At 44.1% G+C, this 25,728-nt stretch overlaps 1 protein-coding gene across 1 annotated transcript in view; it reads right to left on the reverse strand.

Moving 5' to 3' along the window:
- PTH2R (parathyroid hormone 2 receptor) overlaps positions 1-25,728 on the reverse strand; it is a 64,542-nt gene that overhangs the window by 20,633 nt on the left and 18,181 nt on the right. The window contains exons 7-9 of the mRNA XM_006029144.3: positions 19,909-20,095; positions 18,854-19,007; positions 6,826-6,886 (exon numbers count right to left, since the gene is read on the reverse strand). Of these exons, the coding sequence (XP_006029206.1) occupies positions 6,826-6,886; positions 18,854-19,007; positions 19,909-20,095 (402 nt within the window). The remainder of the gene's footprint in view (positions 1-6,825; positions 6,887-18,853; positions 19,008-19,908; positions 20,096-25,728) is intronic.

Raw genomic sequence — 25,728 nt, forward strand, 5'->3', positions numbered from 1 at the left:
GAAGTTGCTCACCTTATGCCACTGTGAGTTATGTACTGTTTAAACATCAGAATCATTTCCTGTCTTACTCTATAAGAGGTTCTTAGTCATTAAGTCTTGTCAACAACTCTGGCCTCTAAGGGCTTGTTTTCTTCCTGTTAGTGACAAAGCAATGCTGTATTCTCATACCCATACAGAGAGATATGAAAGAAAACCAGCTGATTATTATGCTGGACATTGTGTTTCACTAGCTGCATGAAAGACATTGCTTTAATATGAATCTATGTTGCACCTAAAGGGTGTGACACTAACAAACCATACTCAGACACTTAGTTTTGGGAAAACTTTGGGAGTTTTTTTATCTGGAAAAGCTGACTTGCCCATTGGTAAATGCTAGTACAAGTGAAAACAGGTCAATGGCTTTGCATTCTGCCATTTCGTCAGTTATGCTGTCCCCGATAATCTCTAAATGGTTTGACATATCTTAAGGATAATTTGTTTCTCTGAACTTTAGAAGATGATACTGGAGCAAATTCTTAGCTAGTGTAAATCAGTGTAGGCCTACTGACATAAATGGAGCAATGCTGATTGACAGTAGCTAAGGTCCATCCATGCTTTAGTGAGCAGTTTACAAAAGAGATTTTGAATCAAAGCATGCAGTTTTGACTTTAAACCCCTCCAGAAATTCTGTAGATGCTTTGGAGCTCTTTTAGGTCTCCCTCCTAAATGTGTATGTTTTGTGCAGTGTGTGTAGACTATATTATATTCTTTAAAAGCTCTTCCTATTTAAAAGGAATGTACTTCTCTTGGAAAGTACCAGCCTGATAGCCCTAGGGAGGAAAGTCATCTACTGAAGAGTATGATTAACTGCCTTGTGCCATTGGAGCTGTTTTGTTTTGATGAATGATTTCTGGAAAGCTAATTGGTGGTATCCATCCAACTTCAAGTCAATAGGTGTCTGCTGCACAAAAACCACCAATACAGTTAGTATTCCTACTGGTAGTTTCAGCAGAGAAGGCAAGAACTCAGGGCGCAGACAGAAGTGACAATTTTTGCACAATCTGGCCACAGAAAATGGTCTATAACCATGACCAAACACGAGTGCACTGCTGCAGACCGTTTAAAATGGCCAGTCAGGTGAAAATCTGAACCCTCATTGCATGAGGGGTCAGATGAAGATGTTTCAAAACAGAGCATCTTCTGTAACTTTTATCTGCTCTGACTACCAGCCTCAAGCTGTTTTCAGAATGGGTGGGGGGAAAGGGAGTGGAGGGAGTTCAGTCTGGGGGTTTCTCAGCCCCTGCTGGAGGGTGGGGTGGGTGTATTGGAGTCTCCCAACCTTAGGGGGGAATCCAATACACCCACACCACCCTCCAGCACCAGCCTGGGTGCTGGCAAGGGGCATGGGGCCAGTCCCAATGTGCACGGGGCCAGAACTCTGCTGGCTACAGGGGCAGTTGCTGGTGAGCCTCCTGCTGGGGTGGGGGGGTAGGGGGGCACAGGGCTTGCCAGCAACTCCCCTGTTTAGCCCAGTGTGGGCTGCTCTGGAAACTGGGTGCAGACAGGGAACCCAGCCCCTACCCACCCCAGAGCAGCTCCACATACCTCCCAAGTCAGTCCACACACAGCGTTAATGCTTTTTAACACCTGCACGTGTAGATGCTGGCCTATTCCCACTCACTGCAAAGTAAACTTAAGCCAGTGTAAATATACGTGTAGACACTCCCACTGTGCAGCAAATATTGCACTGATAATCTAGTACCTGTATTTACAGGTACTAGCTAACTGTGCAGTAGTCGAATTTACTGTGCAGTAAATATCCTGCACATGTAGACAGTGATGCTTTACTGAGTAATAGATTAATCTACTGTGCAGTAAAGCGTCTCATGTAGATGCATCTAGTTGGTAACTACATGATAAAACTTCTCTGAGAACTGACTTTGGAGTAGTGAAGTGCTTGGTTCAGCTGAACCTGGCAGGCCACAGCATTATTGTTTTTAAAAATGAAAATGTTTCACTGCCACCAATCACTTATTCACATGTGCTCTTAGCACTGATCTTGCCCAATAAAGATATGCATTCTTCCTTTGCCATTGCAAAGTGACAATACACAGAATGTAAGCTAAGCTTCCAAAATAACATTCCTCATTGCTCATCCCTCATTGCTTATCCAGCTGGACTCCCCTTAATATTAACATGTGATTATATGTCATCTTATAGCAATGGATAATTGTTATGATTGAGGGAATCTACCTATGGGCATCTTGTGAATTCCTGTTGTGACCTTTCTGTATCCTTAGATCCATAAGCTTCCTAGGCCTGATGGCTCTCTTTTACAGTGTTCTTATTATGCACTCCTTGTGCTAATGGATAGAGAAATTGCACCTGGTCACAAGTAGCACAAAGGTCCATGCGAAATAATTTATACTGCTGAAAAGGATGGATGTCTTCTGTGTGTGGTATGATATAACTGTCATCAGCCCCTGAAGAGTTACTCCATCAGTGGAGTATATGAATACATAGCAGTGGAACAGAGATCAAAATCAATCCTTCTCTGTGTAAAATACTCAGTGTAAAAAATTCAGCTGGGGTTCCAGGCCAGATCGAGACCACAGGGCTCCTTGTAGACTGGATCCAGTCCAGGGCGTGGTGGTTGTTGCAGTGGTTATTGCAGCAGTGGTACTGGTGACAAGTCTAGGGGAGTGAGTTCAGGGGCAGCAAGCCATGCTTGCCACTGATGGCCATGCCCAGCATGGCCAAAGGTCCCTGATTCTGCAGCAGAGCAAGTTCCCCAACTTCTGGTGCTCACCAGTAGTCCTGCAGCCCATGAGCCATATCTTTGACACCCATGGCATCAAAGAATGAGATTGCTTTGCATGGGAACTAAAGCATTTTTTAGTATTTGCCAGTGGAAAACTATTCATTACTTTTCACAATATTCAGAGCTACTTGTTACCTGTTTTGAGTGGATGAGATGATAGCTGTTTTTGGTACAAAAACTTTCAGGTGAGAGAACAGAATCAGTCTAAAGCTTACTGAAAAAAACCCAGCTTGCATCAGCCAAGCAAGAAAAGATAAATAGCAGCAGCCTAGGCAAAAAGCACAAGTAGGATGTGCTAACAATGAGCAACACTTCAAAAAAATTCCAGCAGCTTTCTCAGTCAAATATTAAAATGGAGTAAGTCATGATGTAGCTGAAAGTGATTACTGAATTAACTTATTCAAAAAACTTGTAGAAGAACTGGTCCTCTCCTTTTTTTCCCCTTTTAGTCAAAGAATAATAGCACTGGTTAGAATATTTTACATTTCAAAATTTCAGTTACATAAAAAAAATTTAAAAATTAGAGTTTAGAGTTGGCTAAACTTTTCAATTTTTAATTGCAAGCGCACACAAAAATAATTTTATATGGGTGTAGAATTTTCCACATAAGTGGTAAACTGTTTTTTTTCTCCGATTATCTTTTACAAGCATTGTGAGATGGTATTGAATAAGGAGATTCCCCAGATGTGTAGAATTAATCTGCTGTTTTGTCAGAGTAGGAAAGGTATATGTAGTATCCAGAGAGTCAGTCTTCATATGGATTGTGGAGTTTTTTGAAAGCTCAGCAAAATGGACAACTACATGCTACAGTTGAAAAATAGTCTCTGCTTTCTGTGGTTCTAGGTGTGTGGACAGAAGACACTAGAACTAGTTAATAGGGCATATAGGCTCTTCTTGTATTAGAGCTATTTTTGTTGTTGGCCACATCTACCTTGAGATGTGGCAAATGCCATCTCTATTTTGCATTGATATCAGTGAGAGGTTGGACTGCTTAGCACCACTGAAAATGTGTCAGCTGATTTATTTTGCAACTAAGACCACAGTTTCAACAAAGGAGCAGGTCACTGAATGAATAGATCACTTATTTAAGTGCCTGAGTATGGACTTCAAAGCACTGAAGTTTGAACTTTTTTTGACCCAACAATTCAAAGGTCCCTGCAATAAAATAAGAATGTAATTTGGTAATAAAATATATTATTTTAATTTTCCTTGTATTTAAAGTGGTGCACAGAAACTAGGTGCTCAAATCAGCTTATTTCTGGGAACTAGAAATCAGGTCTAACTCTTTTTTTTAATATATCTCTGACAGTTGGGTCTGAGTCAAGTTTCAAAGGCATTTCTTCAAAGCAAGTGGCACTCTTAATGCTTGGGCTCTTGCAAAACAGCAGCCCAGTAACTGAGAGAGAAGATAACAGTATTAGCAGTCTGCAGTAGGGGGAGAATTACATGGGGACCTCTTCTCAGGATCTTCACTTAAAAGCCTCAGATGAGTCTTCAGCATATAAGCAGCAGCTGCCCTTTACTTCCAAGTACTTATGCCTTTCCTTAGCCATGATCTTTCACATTAGTCACCTCACACTTGATGCAGCTGAGGAGAGGGTGAGGTAAAGGTTGTTTTAGGTCATCTCTAGTCTGTCTGTCCTGGAGATCCCTTTCCAACTTAGAAAATCTAAAGTTACATCATTGCAGTAATACTCTATGGGCGCATCTACATGTGATGCTTTAAAATGTGCATTACCCTAAGCATCTACATGTGCGTGTCCTTAACACGCATTAGAATGGTGAATAGTTAAAGTGCATTAACACGCATGTAGGCACATTAAAGTGCATTAATGCTGTGTGTGTGGACTGACTAGGGACTAACTTTAGTCCCAAGTCAGTCCACACACACAGCGTTAATGCGCTTTAATTCCTGCAGCTGTAGACACCTGCCTAAACCCACTTAATGTGCATTAAGCTAATGCACGTTAAATTTAGGTGTGCTTAAATGCACATGTAGCCATGCCCTATGAGTCATGCTGGACAAAGACTAGCTGGAGTGCTGTATTCTGGTGCCTCACAACTGTGCCCCTGCAATTCTAACCCTAATAAAGAGAGTACTATAATCCACCCTCACTCCACTAAACTGTAGAGCCCTTCCTACCTCTGCACTACACCTAGCTTGGGGAGCCCTACTGGCTGCAACCATAAACACAGCCCCAAACCTTGCCTGTTCTTTAACCTTGCCCTAACCTTAATCTAGTTCAGGCTGTTCCAGTAGCCCCAATCACCCCTAAAATTTTTTTTGAAATACTGACATTTGTCAAAACAAAAAAATCCATAATTAATACAGAAATTAAATTAAGGCTGCAGGAGGAGAAAAATATTTTATGCCCATAATGATGCGAACAGTGAGACCCTGGAATAATGGCATGTCTATTAACTGCTTATATCAGGGCTTTTCAACCCTGAACTCGTGGGCCAGTGCTGTGCCATCAGGCCTGTGGGGTTCTTCACGGATCTGTGGAGATCCTTGTTGGCTGTGGCCCTTCATGCTAAACTGGGCACACAGGGCCCAAGCCTGGCACATGGGAGCTGGGCAGGAGAGGTGTGGGGACCCTGGAGCCAGATCCCAAGTGGGTAGGAGAGGCACAAGGCCCCTAGAGTTGGGTCCCAGCCAGGTGGAGGTGGTGCAGGGTCCCAGGAGCCAGATCCCAGTGTGAGGGCAGCACAGGGCCCAATCCAGCCCACAGACTGGCTCTGTGCCATTCATTTGGCCCATGGGGACAAAACCTTGAGCACCACTGGCTTACAGCATTCACTACAACAGAAGAGGTCATGGTGATAAAAAGATTAAAGCTTCTCGCTAGGTCCAGAGACGTGATTTTAAGCCTTTCAGGCTGAAATCTGCCCCAGTCATGCCATCTCTAAATGAGTACCTGGTCATTTGACCTGGAGAGTCAAAAGGATGTAGGAGTAGGCACTATCTACCTCTCTCCCTCATGTGCTATTGCCTTAAACAGTGTTCCTTAACCACACTAGCTCAATAGTACACCTAGATTTGGTGTTTCCCCTTTAAAAAAAAAAGAACCATGTGATAAATTGTATTTTTCATACAGGTTTGATCTCACTGGTTTCTCTCCCCAGCAATCCATCCATGACACTTACTTATAAACTCTACAAACAGAGGAACAATTTCAAGCAGATACCGTTTGTTTGTATAAACAGCCTGTCACATAAGTTCTTTTCTTTCCCCAAAACATAAAATTTCCATCTAGCAAATTACACTGGCACAGTGTATCCGCCAATCGGCATTTACTTCTGAGCTAACACCATGTCAAACCGCTCATGAAGCATAAAGGCTAAGAGAAAGAGGAAACATTTGAACATTGGCTGATCCAATGCTCTCTCTCATGGATGGTGAAACTTATTTAAAAGAAAAAGTTCCAGAGGAGAAACAATGTTCTATTTTTCAGTGCTTCAAGTGCATGCATTGATTGCTCACACAGCAATAGTAATGCTCACTGCCAAGTAAAATTTCAAATTTTTTAGAATGCAAGCATCAAAAGGAACACATTTATAACAGCACAGAGTCCCCATCACATGATTTATTGCCTCCTGAGGTCTAGAAAGCATGCTCTGGACATTTAATCCTTTTGGGACAGATAAAGGATAGATATCTATGACCATTATTACATCATTCTTTCTTTAGTTTCCAAGGTGGAAAATGAAGATACAGACAACCAGGATTACTCAGTTTATTATTTTCTACAATAGGTATGAAATGATGCTGAATTGCATCAGATGAGGGTCTGGCCTATTATTTTTCTCACCTTCTCTGATCTTTTACGTGAAAGTTTATACCATTAAGGCAAGCATTCTGATAGAGAACATATATTTTTTTCCGATTAAGACCACCCTTTGTCTGGAGGTAAGAAAGGGAGCAGGTAATATATGGAAAGTACAGGAATGGAAAGACTGAAAAAAAAATCTGCCTGCTTTCATAAACAGAAGATCCAAACGACTTCTTCCTCTTTCCCACTTACCTTGCGTCTGCCAGTACTGCACGGACCACAGCCCAGGCCATGACAAAGACAGCTGGAAATCCTACACATTGGGAAAAATCAATTCAGATCTGTTAGAATAGATTCACTTTGGAACAGAACAGGATGTGCAGTTTCTTACCCTAAGGGAAAGTTAAATATTTGTAAATGAGTGAGTTGGAGAAAAATAAAGTTCTTATTATCAGGAAACTCAGAGCTGTACAAGAGCTTTGAGTGAGCATGAAAAAAAAATCAGTATTTTAAAATCAGAAAGGTTTGGTCAGAATTCAACTAATTGCAGTTAAAGCTGAAAGTCTGGAAATGTTGACTGCACATACCAATTCCTATATCCTGCTGATGTAAATCAGTAATGCCAATGAAGTTCTGGCCTTCTGACTCCATATTTATCATACAGCATGAACCAAAAGCTTCTGAGGTTTCACCAATGTAAGAACCCAGCTCATCTTGAAAGTGATTTAAAGTTTTACAGTGATTTGCAGGTGTGTGTGAAATGAACTGGTAGCTTGAACCTAGTTCCACATGAACAAACATCTTTCTAAAGAAAAGCTAGCCATACATCTGGCAACTTCTGGCTGTCTTACCAGAGAACCATGGAGGAGCAGGCATGAAGGGTATATAGATAAATGACATATCTACCCTGTTTTCTGCCTGACTTCAGACTAACATGGCTAACTACTATCTCTGCTCAGGGATTTCTGGTGACAGGCAGGGGGCTTTAGGGCAGCTGAAGCAGCTAAATATGACAAGGGACAGGACAAGGTGAACAAACGGAGTGTCTGCTGGTGGGTGTGAATCTGAAGAGAGCACCATGCCATGCAGCTTTGGGGATTGGAGGGGGAATGGCTAAGTAACTTTGGAGTGTTCAAGGCTGGGCAGGCTGGAATGAGGGCAAAGGGATTGCTTCGCCCTTTGGAGAGGGTATAAAACTCAGGCTGAGTGGTCTTTTCCCCAATAAATGCCTTTGTTAAAGAGGAGCTAGTTGTTTCAGTGCTTGAAACTTCAGGGTACATTTCTCCCTATTAAGAGGTAAAAGCCTTTCTCCTGGGAGCTGCACTAGAAGGAAGTTCCCTGAGGCAGGATGACAGAAAGCCAAGGATGGTCAGGGACCAAAAAGCCAAAAGTGTCCTTTAGAGTTGTAAGGAGTTGGGGCTCCCCTCCTACTCTAGAAGCCATGCCTGGGCTGGCTTCAGGGAACACTTGGCAAGACCAGACAAAGCCAGGGTGGTCTAGAGCAACACCCTGCTGGAGGGATCTGGGAAATAAATCCTTCTCCTCCTCCTTAGTAATATCCTTTTTTTTCTTTTTTTTAAACAAACATTTCTGGAAAACGCTTCTGGCCTCACCTTTGCACAAGTGCACATCTGTGTTGCATCAGTGGCAAGTCTTAGAGCACTGTTGAGCCACATATCTAGCTGACCTCCTCCTACTTTCCAAAGCCCATGAATATCTGATTCAGCATGGATATGAGGAAATGGATATGTATCAAAGAACATGCCCAGGGCAGAGAACCTGAGAGTGTCTCTTGGTATGTGGAGGACCAAACTGCCTCACTTTTGGAGTTTGGCATACACTGAATTGGAGCAATGGGTGGGGCATGTCTTTGATGGTACTCTCAGGATTGCCATGAAAATAGAATAGATATTCTCTAGGGAACCTGATCTAAAACTCACTGGAGCCAGTGGAGGCCCTCCCTGTGACCATCAGGTTTTGTGTCTGCTCCTAAGTGGTTAAAAAAACAACAAGTACCACATGTGGACAGCAATTTGAGAAAACATGGTTTAGCATATGTTACCTTAGCATTTTTCTTTGAGTAGAAGGCAGGGTAGAGTTTCACTTTATAGACTAACCAAAGTGTGAGGGGAGGGAAGGGGGTAATGGTGGTGGGGTGGCTCCTATAAAATACCACAATGTTGCAACCTCCAGAGTAAGGCAAGTACAGGGTATCTTGAAAGCCTAGCACCCACTGCCTTGTTGGTAATCCTTGGTTGGAGAAAGGCTAAAGGAATTCACCCTCACAGAAACATGCCCTCACTGAGGAATTACGCAGTCAGCAGTTAGGCGGCAGCAGCAGATCAAATCTGTTGCTCTCTAGCAGAAGCTACAACCACTGAGGCACTGAATATCTGGACTTGATCTGGCCTTTTGTATTCTGTATCAATGGTCTAAAGGGAGGATGGTAGGTCTTGGCCAGCCTCTACTCCTCCATACTCTTGCCTATGCATATTTGAGGTCTTGGTGTGATGGTCACAGGACTCCATACAAGTGGATTTATCAGGCCCATGACTAGACCTGTTAAATGTATACCATGATCCAGAGGATTAATGGTTGCCTATATTATATATATATCTATAAACTTAGAATCGTAGAAAATTAGTGCTGGAAAGGACCTCAGGAGGTCATCTAATCCAACCCCCTGCTCAAAGCACACAAAAGCTTTTGAGATAGATAAACATTTATATTGATATCTATATATCTCTCTATATCGATATCTATATCTCTATATAGATATCAATATAGATGTTTATCTATCTCACAAGCTTTTGTGTGCTTTGAGCAGGGGGTTGGATTAGATGACCTCCTGAGGTCCTTTCCAGCACTAATTTTCTACGATTCTAAGTCTGGTAGTTTTTAAACATATTTAAAGTATACTTCTATTTTTAGATTATATTTGATCAAACAGTTCTGATTTAGAAGATGAAACATGCAGAGTAGCTCTGATTTTTGAGAACTATTCATGGGAGCTACAAGTCTGCAAGACCTAATGGACATGATGGAATTTTAATGATAATTGCAGTGGTTTAAGATAGCTTGCTACTCCCCCTGCTCCAGTTAATGGAAATGACATTGTGTGTTCAGGTGACCTTGCACACTGACTCAGATGTGTTCTAAGTAGTCAGCTAGGTAAGTTCAAGATAAAGTACTGAATTCACATTAAAAAGGGGGGGAAGGGGGTGCTGGCAAAGCATCATTTATAACAGAGTTGTCCAATTAGTGGATTAAATTGCAGCCCACAGGGCTTGTTAGTGCGGTTGCTAGAGCCATTGCACTGGTTCAGCTGTGGAACCCGGCAGATGAATGCCAGCATTGCTTCCCTTCCCACCCCCTTGCCCACCACTGATTTGTGAGTCTTTAGTCACTGCTGCTGGCAACTCAAATTGTTGCCAGGGGGAAGGGGTGGGGGGTTAGCAGCAACAGCAAGAACTGAGGGTTGGATCTGATCTGCGGGGCCAAATACGTTAGACAGCCCCATTTTATAAGATTACAGAACCTAAAAATGGAAAAGCATTCCTCAACAAAAGTCTAAATATTCCACATAGTATCTCCTTAGCATCCTGTGTAGTCTCACTTTAATTCTTGCAAGTGCTTGTATGATCCTTTGTATCTGGTGGATTATAGCTGGTTAGGCCAAATCCTACAGTCTATGGAGAGTGGTGGGGAAAGGGCAGATCTATTCAGAAGGGGATAGAAGACTGAATACTAGTCCTTGCAACATGTGTTTCCATTGTTTGAATGTATTCACTGTAAGTCAGGGATGGCCAGCCTGGGGCATGGGTGACATAAGTGACACAGGCAGCATCTATGTTTGGCACACAACAGATTGGGGAGGGGACAGGCAGCACAGGGCAGGAAGCAGAAGTCAAAGCAGCAAGTCAGACAGTAAGCATAGGGAAGGAAGCAGAAAGCAGGGTAGTAGTTCAGGCAGGGAGTACAAGACTGGGGGCAGAAAGCAGAGCAGCAGATGGGGCAGGGGCAGGGGATCATAGTAGCACTTGGGGAGGGCGTGGGTGTAATTTGATGAAAAGGTCAGCCCCCGTTGCTTTAAGTGATAACCTTGAATATCAAGAAGGAGGCTTATGAGGCAAAAAGGGTAGACTGCAGAATGAAAGAATGGGAGAATAAAAAGAAAGGAAGAGAGGAAGAAATTAATATCTGGTTAGAATGAAGGAAAAAAGCAGAATAAGGAAAAAACACAGAATTCGCTTGAATAATACTGAAGTCAATATTTTCAGGTAGTATAAAACAGTAAAGTGCTCTTGAAGAAAATAAAGCTGCAAGGATTGATACCAGCGGAAATCCTACTCTTACGGTTCCCTTTGCCACAAAAACTGTATTAACCAATGCTAGTTAACATTCCCAAACTGCAAGAGGGGCTGAAAGAATTTCCACACCCATGTGTTTTACATACTTATAATGTTTAAAAGTTTCCCCAAAGCCCAGGCTCTGCTCCTGTTTTATCCAGTTTTATCATTAACTGAAAGACATAGGGCAAGTGACTCCCTCACCCATGCCACACATCACCTCCCCACAGTGTAAACAAGAGTACTTCAAATTTTTTTCAAGCTGTATAGGCCTTAAAATGCAACTGAGAATTGTGATATGGATGTGAAGAATAAAGCAGGCAGTATTCAAGCTAACACTATGTTTTAATGAGGCCAATAAATCACATCACTGAAAGAATGCACACACTCTCACCCACTTCATATAATTTGGGTCACAGAGATGTCAGATCATAGAGGATTTGGAAAGAAAAATCGGAAGTAAACGTAACGTCCCTATGAGCATGAACAGTTGGTTAAAGGAAGGGAACTTCTGTAGGCACATTAATTCAAAGCAATTGCTATATTAAGGGTCAGGTCTTCAGCTGCTGTAATTTACTTAAGTAGACTTGTTCCAACATACGCAGCTGAGGCTATGATCCATAGGGGGAAATGGGTTGGTGTATAGTGCTGCTGCATAGAATAGGAACACGAGACACTAGCTAATCCCAAAGAGTGGACCAGCATTAGGACTAGCCGTGCTCTCAAAGAAGTTTCAGAATGTGCTGTACTTGTATCTTAGGGGGCACTCATACTTGGAGAAAGGGAGTTTTTGATAGATTCAGAGAAGGCCAGGTTCCACTGGAGAAGCCAGTCTCAGTCCAGCCCGTCCTTTTGTGAATATCAGCCTGTTTCTCTAGCAGCTCCTTGCTGTGCCTGGCTTCCCCTCCTGATTGCTACCCCTTGTAGATCATGATAGTTAACAGAAGCAAAAGTGCACCAGCAGAAGCCCAGCAGAGATTACTTAGGTGACTATGGAGAGTTACTTAGGTGACTGTGAAGTCCAAAGAAGCTGTGTGCTGAAGCATGGGAACATAAGACCATCAGCCCACTAGCAGCATAAGGAGATAGGGGGATCTCAATCAGGACAGCGTAGGTAGGGATGAGAAAAGAAAAAGAGTCAACTTTCATAACTCACCTTAATGACTCTTCATACCTGGTTCCTAGCCTTCTACTGTATCTCCACTAAGCCAGCAGTGCTATCCTATTTGTCAGCTTCTTACATAAATCTCTGGCTTTTGGATGGGAGACAGGGGGAGGCAGGTCTTGATTAGGCATGTACATTTTAACCTCAACAATACTGAGCAATGGAAAGAAATCTTAAAATCAGTGAGAAGTCAAATTGTCTTGGATATGCGGTAAGTGACTGTAAATGGCTCAGTGCAGTGAACAATCTAGTACTGGAATCCAGCATAGCACAGGTTCATTGGGGGGGGGGGGGGATATCAGGAACCTGCAACCTATACAACACCCTGGAAAATTATTGACCATCCCTATATTCAGCGTGAATAAGGAACTCGAAATTTGACCTTAAAGCAATAGATTCTTATTGCAGGCTTTCTTATCGGTCTATTCCACCACTCTGGGCTATTGATAGAATAAAGAATGCTTCAAAGATTTTAATTTATCCATTATTTTTGGATGCTACTACCTGCTTACAACTTTCTTATGGATATAGGCATAGGTAGAATAACCTTTATAACCTTTGCTGAAATGTTAGAAATGAACCAGCAGGATCAAGACTTGTACTGGAGGTCAACATGGGACTGAGGCCTAAATACTGTTTGACATAAGTGGCTACTTTTAATAAGATAAACAACAAACAAGCAATATAAGTTAGCTGATTAGGTATAGCAGAAAACCACAACAGAATTTTGGAAATTTGGGGTACTGGTATTAACAAATATATTAGCTTATAGTAAGAGGTATTAACTGCAACAATGCCTGACAACTAACTGACACAAACACTAATGATCATGAAGTAAATTGAGCAATTAATTTATGAAAAGTGACGACCCAAAGGGTAACAGGGTTTTGGAAGGCAAGATAAGGAAAAGAGGATGCCCCAATACAAATATGATGTGGGCATAATAGGATTTAAATGATGCTTCCCAGAATACTATTGTTGGGAAGATGGAACACCAGGATGACAGCTACCTGATACCTTGGGAAAATGCCAGTCTGTCTTGCCTGCTCCTAATGTCACCCCCAAGGAATGCTGTCAGTACTGCAGATGGTAGATATTCGGTATTGCTTTCTCGCATCTTTCTATGATCAGAGTTGCACTGGTTAACTCTGGCTCATTAATAAAACATATGCCATTTAGCTTGCATGGCTTGGGGTACTCCATTCAACAGAAACCACTCCATTTTAGCAGTAATCAAGAGGATGAGCCACTGCATACTAAATTTTAATTGCCATAGGCCATTAGAATTACACATCAGAGTACAACTCATAATATAAAATGGGTTTTATATGAATGAAACATTCTGTGAGGTGTTTCACATCATACTGGAAGATGAGAAAACTAAAGCATTCAGGTCAGAGAGGAACAGGGCATAAATAGCTAATTCCATTTTAATAGAATGGTGTTCTTATTAGTGGAGCTTACCTTGGCTAACTTACTAATGGGGATCGATACTCAGTATATAAGTAAGATGAGTAACTTGTTTACTTTCATGAATAATACATGGGAAGGGAGGGGAGAAGCATGGAAGGAGCAAACTGTTTTCTACTACCTGGTCACAGAAGGTTACATAGATCTCTTGAGCAACACCTGGTACATGCTCATTTTGCCTTAGCATTTACTGTGCTGTGGAGAAGGTCTGAAGGAATATGCCACTTTTCTACTCATGTTGTAAAAAACACAAAGAGCAGAGAGGGAGTTAATCTTTGACTAATGTTGCAGTCTGGTGGCTGATCTCACAAGAAGAAAGATTGAGAATATGTGTTCTAATTAATCAAAAATCGCATGAAGATCTGAATAAAAATCCCCAGGGGTCTGAGCTCACTCTGATTTGTATTGGTTTGACCCCAGCAAAGTTGCTCTTCTTTTGAGGAGGAGAATCTGGCCTGAAGAATGCATTTGGATCAACCTAATATCCTGAACAGAGCCCATATCTCCAAGCCCTTTGTAACCTAAACCCACATCCTCACCTATACCCATCCATTCCTAACCATGCGAACTTGTCTGCTTATTTCCTACACCCCCACCAACTCCAGTCCAAGACCTAAAAAATGAAGCATATTTCCCATAATGAAAGATGGCTACCACTCGGACCATGTTATTTCCTACATTCTTTACAAAAATTTGCAACTTGTGAAAAAAATAAACATAGCAGTTAAGTGGAGGATGTGCCAAACAGAGTTGGCATAGCAACCAGAAAGTGTCAAGTGCTCATTTCAATATTTTCCCCTGCAATGCCAACTGGGAAGTGAGCATTACTGTGATTAAAACATAGGGATGTTCAATTATAAGTGATTCCATGGCACAGACATGTGATGTGTCCACTGCTGTAAAAAAAGGATCTGCTAATAAAAAGGCTATTGACAGTAAGAAGTAATTTATGAGGAAGTAACTAACAATGGGATGTTAGCTGTTCATGAAGGAAAAAAACTGATTTAATTACTATATCTATCCATTTGCCACAAGAGGACATAGCTCCCTCCTGTTCTTGTGGGGGGAAAAAAAGCATTATAGTAGCAGTTCCATCAGCTTTAGCAGGGATCCCACACTTTCTTAATAAACAGCACTTAATAAACTGCACCTCAAACTGCTGAAAGCAAAACTTGTCTCATTTGTGTGTGTTAAGAGGTGTAGGTTGTAGTTGTGTTGATCTAAGGACATAGCCCAGACAAGGTTCTTAGGTCAATCTGATATCTTTTATTAGACCAACTGAATAGTTGGAGAAATGCTTCTTTGAAAGCTTTCGGGTTTAAAAACCCTTCGTCAGGCTGAGGGAGCATTTGCAGTTGGGTGTGTGATCTTCCTGGATGGAAGCAATAGTAAAGAAGCCAGAGGCTGGCATGCAATGCAGGCAGGAAAGCCAGTCAGTGAAAATGTAAACTGAGACATCTGGGGGTGAGAGACAGTCTGTGGGGAGAAGGGGTGGAAGGGGAATGTAGCAGGTAAAAGTGGAGAGGTACCTGCTACCTGGGGAGTCAGATGTCAGGTAGGTTGTAGCGTGTCATAAATCCAAAGTCTATATTGAGTCCATGAGTTTCTGTACCTAGGAGGCTGATGAAGTGAAGTTCATAGGCTCATCTGTGAAAAGTGGTTTGTAAATTCAAACAAGCACCAAACCTTGCTAACCTCCTCACCAGCAGCCAAGTTCCTACAGTCCAAGACACCGAATGTTCCAGACCATGCCATGACAAGAAATGCAAAACCTGTCAACATATCTCCAGTACCCCCACAAACTGCACCAGAATCTATTACAGATAAGAATACCCAACTACCTGTGGGGGCACATTTTTAACAAGAAAACCACTCTGTCTCCAGTCTTTCAGTCCTGATCTTCATAGGGAATTTACAAACCACTTTTCACAGATGAGCCTATGAACTTCACTTCATCAGCCTGCTAGGTACAGAAACTCATGGACTCAATATAGACATTTGATTTATGACACACTACAACCTACCTGACATCTGACTCCTCAGGTACCTCTGCAGTTTTACCTGCTACATACCACCCCGCCTAACCCCTCACCCCCACCAACCAGCCTCTCTCTCACCCCCTGACACCTCAATTTACATTTTCACTGACTGCCTGTCTTGCCTGTATTGCATGCCAGCCTCTGGCTTCTTTACTATTCCTTCCATCCAGGAAGAGCGCACACACACCAACTAGATGCTTCCTCAGCCTGATTAAGGGTTTTAAATCCAAAAGCCCATGCCTCACAGATGACATCCCAGGCAGCTAAGCTCACCTGGAGCCTCACAACTCCACTGCAATCAGCAAGCCTCAGGCCTCTCAAAGATCTTACAGGTCTAGGCTTTCCTCAGCCAGGACTGTGCATGCGTGAAGTGGCTGGAGGTTATAAGGTACCTCCTATCTGCCTTTCACCAGGGAGGTCCTCATTCCTGGCATTTCTTGGGGGCTACTGCACCACCGGCAGCCCCACCAGGCCTCCCAATCCTGGTTGGGGGCAGTTTTAGGTCATGCCCAGGACCTGGGGCCTCCTCCTTCCCCATAGGTCCAGCCCATACATCCAAGTTCATCCTGGCACAGGAGCTCAGCAGGGACATGCTCTTCCCCTGCTGGTTGGTGATGTAGTGAGTGCCACCTCCGGCTCTGAGAGCAGGGCATTAAATGATTTAAAAAAAATGGAAATAGGTGCGGACAGAGTGAGGAGGGTGGCACTCCCTCTGTCTGCAGGGGGAACTTGGGGAGCACCAGCAGTGGGAGATTCACCTTCAGGAACACCAGCTGCTCCACCAAACCAGGATCCAAGGAGGTGCGGTGGGGTGTGACAACATCCCCAGCAATGCTGAACACTCTCTCGCTTGGAACACTGGTCAGTGGACAGGACAGGTGTTGCCGGGCAACTGTGGCCAGATTCTGCCACATCTGGCTGCGGGTTGCCCAGTAGGGCAAGAGGTTGCCATCCAGTGGCTCCATGTCCTTGGCAAGATAGGTAACCAGTGAAGCCTTGGCGCTACCTGCCTGAGGCTGGGGCCTGGTGCATCTGGACCCCAACATTGAAGCCATGCCCTTAGCCCACATTGGCAGTGGCTGGTGTGGAGGAGACTAGCTGGTGCTGGGAGTGCTGGCATGGGAAAGTGGATCCCCCTCTTCCACATCCCCTCACCTCTGCCCTTCTGCCTCCCTGACTCTGTTCACCAGCACCTCTGTCCAGTGATCGAGGGTTTTGGTACTGCACATGCTCCCCTTGACCCTTGGGTCATACATGCCCACCAGCACGTGGACCATACTGGACCACAATGGATCCAGCCATTTTTTGATGCCCTCCTTCAGCTGCTTCACCTGCTGTCACCTGGGGCAGGCCGCTGCCTGCACCTCTGGTGACAGCGGCCTGCCCCATCCAGGAACAATGATTCCCTAGAACTTCTCCATTTCATTCTCAAGCTCCCTCACTATGGGGATCACCTGGCTAAGGAGGGCATCGCTACTGCCGAGGGTCTCAGTGGCCTTGAGGAATGACTTGAGGACCACCAAGATCTGGGAGATGGATCCCACTCTGCTTTGTTAAGGGGGCCACTGATCCCAAACTCCCTGAGCAAGGCTATCTCATGGATGGCCTTCTGTTGCTCCACCAGCCTTTCAAGCATCAAGTATGTGGAGTTCCACCGAGTCTCCACATCCTGCATGATTCTGTGCTGTGGGATGCTCAGCTCTGCCTGTTTGTCCCATAGCATCTTGTCCTCCTTGATAGTGCAGTGGAAATAGCCTGCCACCTTCCTGCACTTTGAAGTCAGCTGGCTGGTAGTGACAGCACCATCACTGGCAGCCCTATCCCCCTCCAAGTCATCCCTGACTAAAGGTGGAACTTGTGTGCCACACAGCAGATGCCAACAAAATTGGCATCATGTACTGCCTTGACCATATCGGAGGGTTTTTTTGGTTTCCCGATTTGATTTGGATTTGGTGATCTGGCCTCTGAATTGGGCCGAATCTTCTTCGAATCGAATCGGAGACCGAAGCTTTGCACACCCCTGCTTGCAGGATAGGACTAAAGCCTAAATATAGTTAGACTTTATTTTATCTTTAATACTATGAATGAAATGTCAATGGGGAACTATACTATCAGATATATGTAACAGCATGACAAATATTACCAACTGTAATATTTTGGGCACATCTACACGTCACCCTGTGTCGCCATAGCAACATGGTACATCGCTGTACGACATGCTATGGACAATGTAGCGATCCTAGCAACATAGCAATGTACATGACTGGCAGCTACTTTGCTGTAGCAGTGTCCTCCCCCATTTTAGCATGCTGCTACAGTGAAGTAGCAGCTAGAACTAACCGTGCACCATGCGCACAGCACAGGTAGTTACTGTGCTGTACTTTAGTATTTCCAAAAGGAAGTACTAAAACATGGTGCAGTAACAACATCAGCATAGGGCAATATGTAGACGTGCCCTTTGTGGGGGAATTTGAGGATAGATGATTCACCTGTAAGGAGAGGACATTATCTGGTACTTTAATTTTTTCCTGGGCATTTTATAGTAGTTATCATCACATGTACCTAGTTTGTAAAGCATTTGATGAGAAAATGATAAAAATTGCCATAGTGTGTCAGTCCAATTGGCCATCTAGCCCAGTATCCCATCTCCAACAGTAGCAAGTAGTGGATGCTTTTTAAGGGAAGAGCATAAGAAATAGGGCATGGAGAATACTTAATTCCCTGTTATACTTACCCAGTTACCAGCAGTCACAGGTTTAAGGATGCCCTAAGCTTGAGGTTACATCCCTGACAGTTATACTTAATAGCTGCGATGGTTCTATCCTCTATAAGTTTGTCTAATCTATTTTTTTTACTTGGTTATATGATACATTAATCAATTTACCCTCACAAGACCCCAGGAAGATAGGGTTTCATTTATGTGTCATTATTCCCATTTCACAGTGGGGAAAGGAAAAGTTAAGTAACTTCTTTAGGAATGTACAGGAAGTGAATGTCTTAGAGTACCCAGACCTCCTAAGTCCTAACCAATCTACTGACTGCTAAAACCATCCTTCATCAGGGAACCCAGCAGTGATGTCCTGTCATTGCTGATAGAAAATAAGGTATTTAAGGACACAAGTTCTTCTTGTCATCATCTTTAATGAATCTAAGTGTTGAAAAAGAGCAGCGGGTGGGAATATCAAGAGGACAGAATCTTCGCTATCCGATGAACCTGATCAGAAATAAAAGGAATAACAGAAGCCCATATACCTTACCCCAGCCTGTCAAGATGAAGCCCCACAGGTACTTGGTATCCGAAAAGAAAGCCACAAATATCAGGCTATGTAGGTAGAGGCCTTCAACTAGGATCCAGTAGTAGTTGGTGGCCAAGAAGTAAATAAACATCACAACAATAATCTTGCATCCCACCTGTGAAAGAATCCAAGTAAAATAGTAATAAGTCAATATAGTTAAATTTAGCAAATTTTAAAAACCATCAAGGCCATTCCTGGCAGTCTGCCTTGTTAGTATTAGACATTTATTTATAGGCCATCAGCTCTCCATTTTTCTTTATGGACTGTTCTCATTTTTTTCTTTTTTATTTCTAATTGAATTAGAATGTGTGAAAGTGAACAACTAGTGACAGCCCACAGAAACAGGTGTATTGAAGGCCAGTGCTGTACAAGCTTCCCATGTACACTGCCCTCAAGCTGGGGGTACGCGTACTCCTGGGGGTACTTGGGATGGCCTCAGGGGGTACTCGGCAGCAAGTGCTGCCGCCGCCAGCACTTCCACCACCACTGTGCCACCAGCACTTCTGCTGCTGCCATGCCGCCGGCACACTTGCCAACTGCTCGTCTGGCCACCAAGGAACTCCTGCCTTCTCGACTGGCCATTGGAGGTACACTGACCCAAAAATGTTGAAAACCCCTGTCCTAGGGGTATCTAGGTTCTTTTGAAAATCCATGAGGTTTTGCTCTTTAGGTTGAAAAACAACCTTAAAAAAGATGGCCAAAAAACCCTAAGTTTCCTTGAGAGTCAGTGGGACATGGGCTGCTAAGTGCTTATGTTATTTTTGAAAATGAGACTTAAGTTCTTGTGAAAATTTTTGCTCCTCAATATAAACACGAGAGATATATAACATAAACAGGAGCAGATTTCCAGCACTCATATAAACTACCTGAGGATTTGTCCTAATACCTTAAAATTGCTTTTCCTTGGTATCAACCGGTTATTCTAAAAGGGATATAGGTTGTAACAAAAAATAAAACCTAATGCAGAAAATACTTGGCTAATGGGCTAATGGTTTTCCACTGGGTCTAATGCTTACATATTGTGACTTGTCTATTGCAGGTGCCACTACAACACTTTGGAGATCATTCATCAGCAGAGAATCCAGCTCTTTGACTCCTATGCGAGTATGCACTACTTTGTCCTTGATAAAGATGCTGACAGCTCTTAGCATGAAAGAGACAAACAAGTGCATGTGGATGTAATTCCGAGTGCAGTGCAGTCTCCTGTGGAAGAAAAGGATCATTTAGAGAAGGGCATCATTCTGCACCTAGACAGCAAAAGATAAGAGGAAAAACTGCCAGGATTCATAGTCTGAGTCACTATATCACTATGTAGGAGTTATGCTAGAAACAAAGTTTGCAAACCCTGCAGTGGAATTTTATTTATTTCACCATATTTATTTTAAGCTGCTTTCACTGGAATTTCATTAGAAAAATTCCATTAGTTTCAGGTTTCTATAAAACCAGAATCTGGGGCCAAATCTCTCCTGCCAAGGTCACTGTTAAGTAATAAAATCAGACTTCCTTCTGGCTCTTGTGTGAGTGGCTAGAACAGGTGATGTTTAATGATTTAATTCACGGTAGCCTAATCAAGATGACAGAGAGGGGAAGAGATAGGCCCATAACCCTATGTACTGGATTTCAGAGCTTGTTGAGAAGTGCTTGTTTAATCCTCCTTTGGTAACCATTTCATAGATCAAGCAAATTGCTTGCTTTAAAGACAGTTCAACTCTGATTCCTGGATCCAAACTCTGATTTGCATTTTACGGCAAACAAAGACTCCAGATCAGATTCATCCTGACTTCTGGAGCAGTTTGGATCTTTTGTAATCCAGGCTCAGTTGCTATTATATATTTTATATAAAAATGGCAATTTTAGCTGAAATTTTCAAAGGAGGAGTGAAGTGTCCAGATTTCACTAAATTTCAATGGGAGTAGAGTGCCTAACTCCCAACTCCTTCTTTGTTACCCCATCTCTCATTTATTTGATGCTAAGGACCAACTTTATCTTTAGTCTAACTCTATGTGACTTCAGTGAAATCACACCAATGAACTGGGCCTAGTATTTAAAAGGAAACAGTAGGACATTATCACAGCTATCAAAGTAAGAGACCCTATAATATGTTGCTCTTCATTAACTGAAAAATCAGTACAGAAAGTTAAATAAAAGAGGAAGATAAATATCCTGGCCAGGAGCACACAATAGCTAAGATCCTTCAGACAGATCATTAAAGTGGATGCTCCTTGAAAAGTCAATACCAATACTGATATCCCCTGAGGTAAAACCTGAGAAATATCCTTTTAGTGAAGAACCAGAAGTAGCTCAGTATTCTTGCTCATTACAGAGGTAAAACTTTAGCCCTTTTGTGTGTGCTTCCAAGGAATGAAGTTGTTCTAAGAATGAATACATGAACAGCACCTTGTATCACATCTACAGTCAGCATGCATTGCTGCAAAAGACTTTGGAGTCAGGTGTTCTGTACAAGCCATTTAAATAATCCACTAAACCTCCTGCACTAGCCCCCAACTGTGATAAACACAAAGACTGATTCTGTATACACTAGAGGCCAGATTTTGAAAAGTACTTTAGGAATGGAAGTAGGACTTCAACAGAATTTAGGATATATCTACACTGCTGCTCTTGAGCAAGTGGAAACGTGGACAAACTACTAAAGAGGAGTACAAGAGTATTGCTTGGGCATGTAGGGATGAAATCAGGAAGGCCAAAGCACAATTGGAGTTTTAGCTAGCAAGGGACATGAAGGGTAACAAGAAGGGTTTCTACAAGTATGTCAGCAACAAGAGGAAGATCAGGGAAAGTTTGAGCCCCTTACTGAATTGTGGAGGCAACCTAGTGACAGATGATGTGAAAAAGGTAGAAGTATTCAATGCCTTTTTTACCTCAGTCTTCACAAGCAAGGTCAGCCCTCAGGCTACTGCACCTGGCATCACAGTGTGGGGAAGAAGTGAGCAGCTGACAATGGCAAATGAACAGGTTAGGGACTATGTAGAAAAATTAGGGGCCAGATGCAGTGCACCTGAGCGTGCTGAGGCAGTTGGCTGATGTGACTGCAGAGCTGCTGGCCATTATCTTTGAAAACTTGTGGTGATCAGGAGAGGTCCCAGATGACTGGAAAAGGGCAAATATAGTGTCCATCTTTAAGAAAGGGAAGAAGGAGGATCTGAGGAACTACAGATTGGTCTGCCTCACCTCAGTCCCTGGAAAAATCATGCAGCAGGTCCTCAAGGAATCCATTTCTAAGCACTTGGAGAACAAATGATAAGGAACAGTCAGCATGGATTCACCAAAGGCAAGTCATTCCTGACCAACCTGATTGCCTTCTGTGATGAGATAACTGGCTCTGTGGAGGTGGGAAGGGCAGTAGATATGATATACCGTGACTTTAGCAAGGTCAGATTGGTCTGCCTCACCTCAGTCCCTGGAAAAATCATGCAGCAGGTCCTCAAGGAATCCATTTCTAAGCACTTGGAGAACAAATGATAAGGAACAGTCAGCATGGATTCACCAAAGGCAAGTCATTCCTGACCAACCTGATTGCCTTCTGTGATGAGATAACTGGCTCTGTGGAGGTGGGAAGGGCAGTAGATATGATATACCGTGACTTTAGCAAGGTTTTTGATATGGTCTCTCACTACATTCTTGCAAGCAAGCTAAGGAAGTACAGGTTGGATGAATGGACTGTAAGGTGGATAGAAAACTGGTTGGATTGTCAGGCTCAAAAGGTAGTAATCAATTGTTCGATGTCTAGTTGGCAGTCAGTATCAAGTGGAGTGCCCCAGGGGTCAATCCTGGGGCCAGTTTGTTCAATATCTTCACACCAAGCTGCAGGGAGTAGTAGATATTAGAGGTACACTGATGTGGTCCATATTGTATCGACACTGATAAAAGGAGAAGTGACCTTATCGGCAATCAGCTTCTTTTGGGTGATGTGGCCGATTATGTCGCTGATAAATCCCATGGGCGACTGGTGCTGCCTTAGTTGGGGAGGGTGGGTACGTGCCCCTCAACGGCCAGTCAGCGACTGGGTTCATCCCCCTGCGGCCAATCTCACTGACCGGGGGGGGAGGGGTCCCCCCACGGCCAATTATGAAGTGGTCAATTGCGAAGTGGCCAATCGCTCCAGCCAATCACTGTAGCCAATTCTGGGAGTGGCTGAGGCCCATCGCTCTGGCTGTGGCAGCTTCTGGGAGCACAGAGGCACTCCACTCCCCAGCCAGTGGTTGCAGGGGGGGCACCAGTGCTCCCGCCTGTCCCCCCTGCCCATCACCTAAGTGGCGAGTGCGGCTGGTCAGGTGTTGCACCGGCACTCTCAGAGGGTGCACATGAACCTCTGTGCACCCCCTACATGTCGCCACTGATAAATGCCATGTGCTTATGCACAGCCACAGCATGCATGTGGCCAGGAGTGCAGCTCAGCAGCTTGGAGAGCAGTGTCTGGCTGGTAAGTCTGGTGGGAGGAAGGGATGTGGTGGAGGCAAGGGACATGGGGTGCAGATCAAGGCCCCCGAGGTGAGGGAGGGAGTGGGACTGGGGCTGGGGCAGGCACTGCTCAGCTGGGGTGGGGTGGGGTTCAGGGCAGAACCACCAGCTCACTGGGGGCACAGGGAGGTGGAGAGGGGTGGCAGCTCCTGCCACTGCGCACACCCCTGGAGAAGGCATGGGGGGGTGCATCTGCCCCACAGACCTGTGTGTGGAGTAAGGGCAGGCTGTCCATTGCATACTTGGGGCTGGGGGTCCGGTGGCTACACTTGGGCCAGGCAGGGCGGGGCGGTGTGGGGCAGAGGGGTTATGGGGGACTAGAGCCACCGAAAATTCGCTGTATGCCTCCCATCCCATTGCTGCCGCCACCCACCCTGCCACGCCCGGCCTGAGCACAGCTGCTGGGAAGAGGCTGGAGCAGCCTCGGCTCTGAGCACATAGCGGCAGCCTGCTCTCATCCCATGCACAGATCCTGGAGAGCACAAGCCCCCCATACCTCACCCGGGGGTGTGAGCAGTGGCAGGAACTGTGTCCCCCCACCCTCTGGATGAGACGCTGGCTCCCTCTTGCACCCTGTCCTGCCCCAGCTGGGCAGTGGCTGCCCCTACCCCAGTCCCATTCCCTCCTTCAACATGAGGGCTTCAGTCTGCATCCCCCATGCCCCTTCACCCCAACAGACTTACCAGCCGGACTCTGCTCTCCACACTGCTGGGCTGCATGTTGGCAATTGGATCAGGATTGGCCTATATGGCTGGTCAATAATCCGCCATCGGTATCAGCCCAAAAAATCTTTATTGATGCACCCCTAGTAGATATGCTGGAAGGTAGGGCTAGAATTCTGAGAGACCTAGACAAATTGGAGGACTGCACCAAAAGAAATCTCATGAGGCTCATTTAGGACACGTGCAAAGTCCTGCATTTGGGATGGAATAATCCCATGCACAGGATGGGGACTGACAAGCTAAGCAGCAGCTGTACAGGAAAGGATGTGGGGGTTACAGTGGACAATAAGATGAATAGGAGCCTACAGTGTGCCCTTATTGTGAAGAAAGTTAATAGCATACTGGGCTGGAGTGCTGCCAGTAGATTGAGAGAAATACAACAAAATGCAACAAAATGCCCTCTACTCAACACTGGTGAGGCCGGCCACATCTGCAGTTTTGTCCCCCCGCCCTTATAGAAAGGACATGGAAATTGGAGGGAGTCCAGAGGAGGGCAACAAAAATAGTTAGAGGGCTGGGGAGCATAACTTATAAGAAGAGGCTGAGGGAATTGTGTTTATTTAGCTTGGTGAAGAGAAGACTGAGAGGGGATTTAATAGAAGACTTCAACTACCAGCAGGGTGGTTAGAAAGAGGATGGAGCTAAACTGTTCTCAGTGGTGGCAGATGACAGAACAAGGAGCAATGGTCTCAAGTTGAAGCAAGGGAAGGCTAGGTTGTATATAAGGAAGAGCTTTCTCATGAGGAGGGTAGTAAAACACTGGAACAGGGTACCCAGAGAGGTTGTGCAGTCTCTACTCTAGAGGTTTTTAAGACCCGGGTAGACAGCCTTGGCTGGGATGATCTCGTTGGGAATGGTCCTGATTTGAGCAGGGGGTTGGACTAGATGACCTCCCAAGGTCACTTCCAACCCTAATTTCTATGATTCTATACCTCATCTGTGAATGTGGTTCGTACATGCCAAACTTCAAAACACAGTCATGAAGCTATTGTGTGGTGCCCCACCTGGCCACTTTCAAGCACACTCAAGACAGATCTCAAGAGTAAGTGTAGGGAGACATCCCTGCAGTGGATTCATTGCTGCATTTCTGGGTTAGCATTTCTGGGCTTAATGCAAGCAAGAGTGGGTGGGTTGGATGTTAGACAGCATCCCTCCTTGGGAATGCCACGCATACAGTATACCAAGAAAACCAAAGATAAGGACTTTGATGTAAATGGGTATCAGGCCCCAGAGAATGGGAATAAGGAGATTGGGATTCTTGTTTTTAACAAAGATGACTCATAGCATCTCCTGTCATAACTCCACAGTTAAATCTGAATAAGGTGGCCATTTTCTACCAACTCTGTTGTATCACTGATAACCTTTGCGAAAGGAAAATAATGAAATGGAAAATGTTGGTATTCCTCACCCTGCAATTCCAATTCTTTGTACCAAAAATGGTATCAAATTTTGCCAAATTATGCATCAGAATTCTACGTCACTGCAGGTCAGTTTTTCAGAAGGAAAAAAATCACTTAAAAAGTATCCAACATGTTCCAAGTATAACTTGCATAATTTACCTCTGTTCCAGGACAATGCATATAGATCAGGCTTGTCCAACATACGGCCCGCAGGCCGTCATGTGGCCTGCCAAGC

The sequence above is a fragment of the Alligator sinensis genome, unplaced genomic scaffold (genome assembly GCF_000455745.1).
Source record: "Alligator sinensis unplaced genomic scaffold, ASM45574v1 scaffold699_1, whole genome shotgun sequence".
In the NCBI taxonomy this organism is placed as follows: Eukaryota; Metazoa; Chordata; order Crocodylia; family Alligatoridae; genus Alligator; species Alligator sinensis.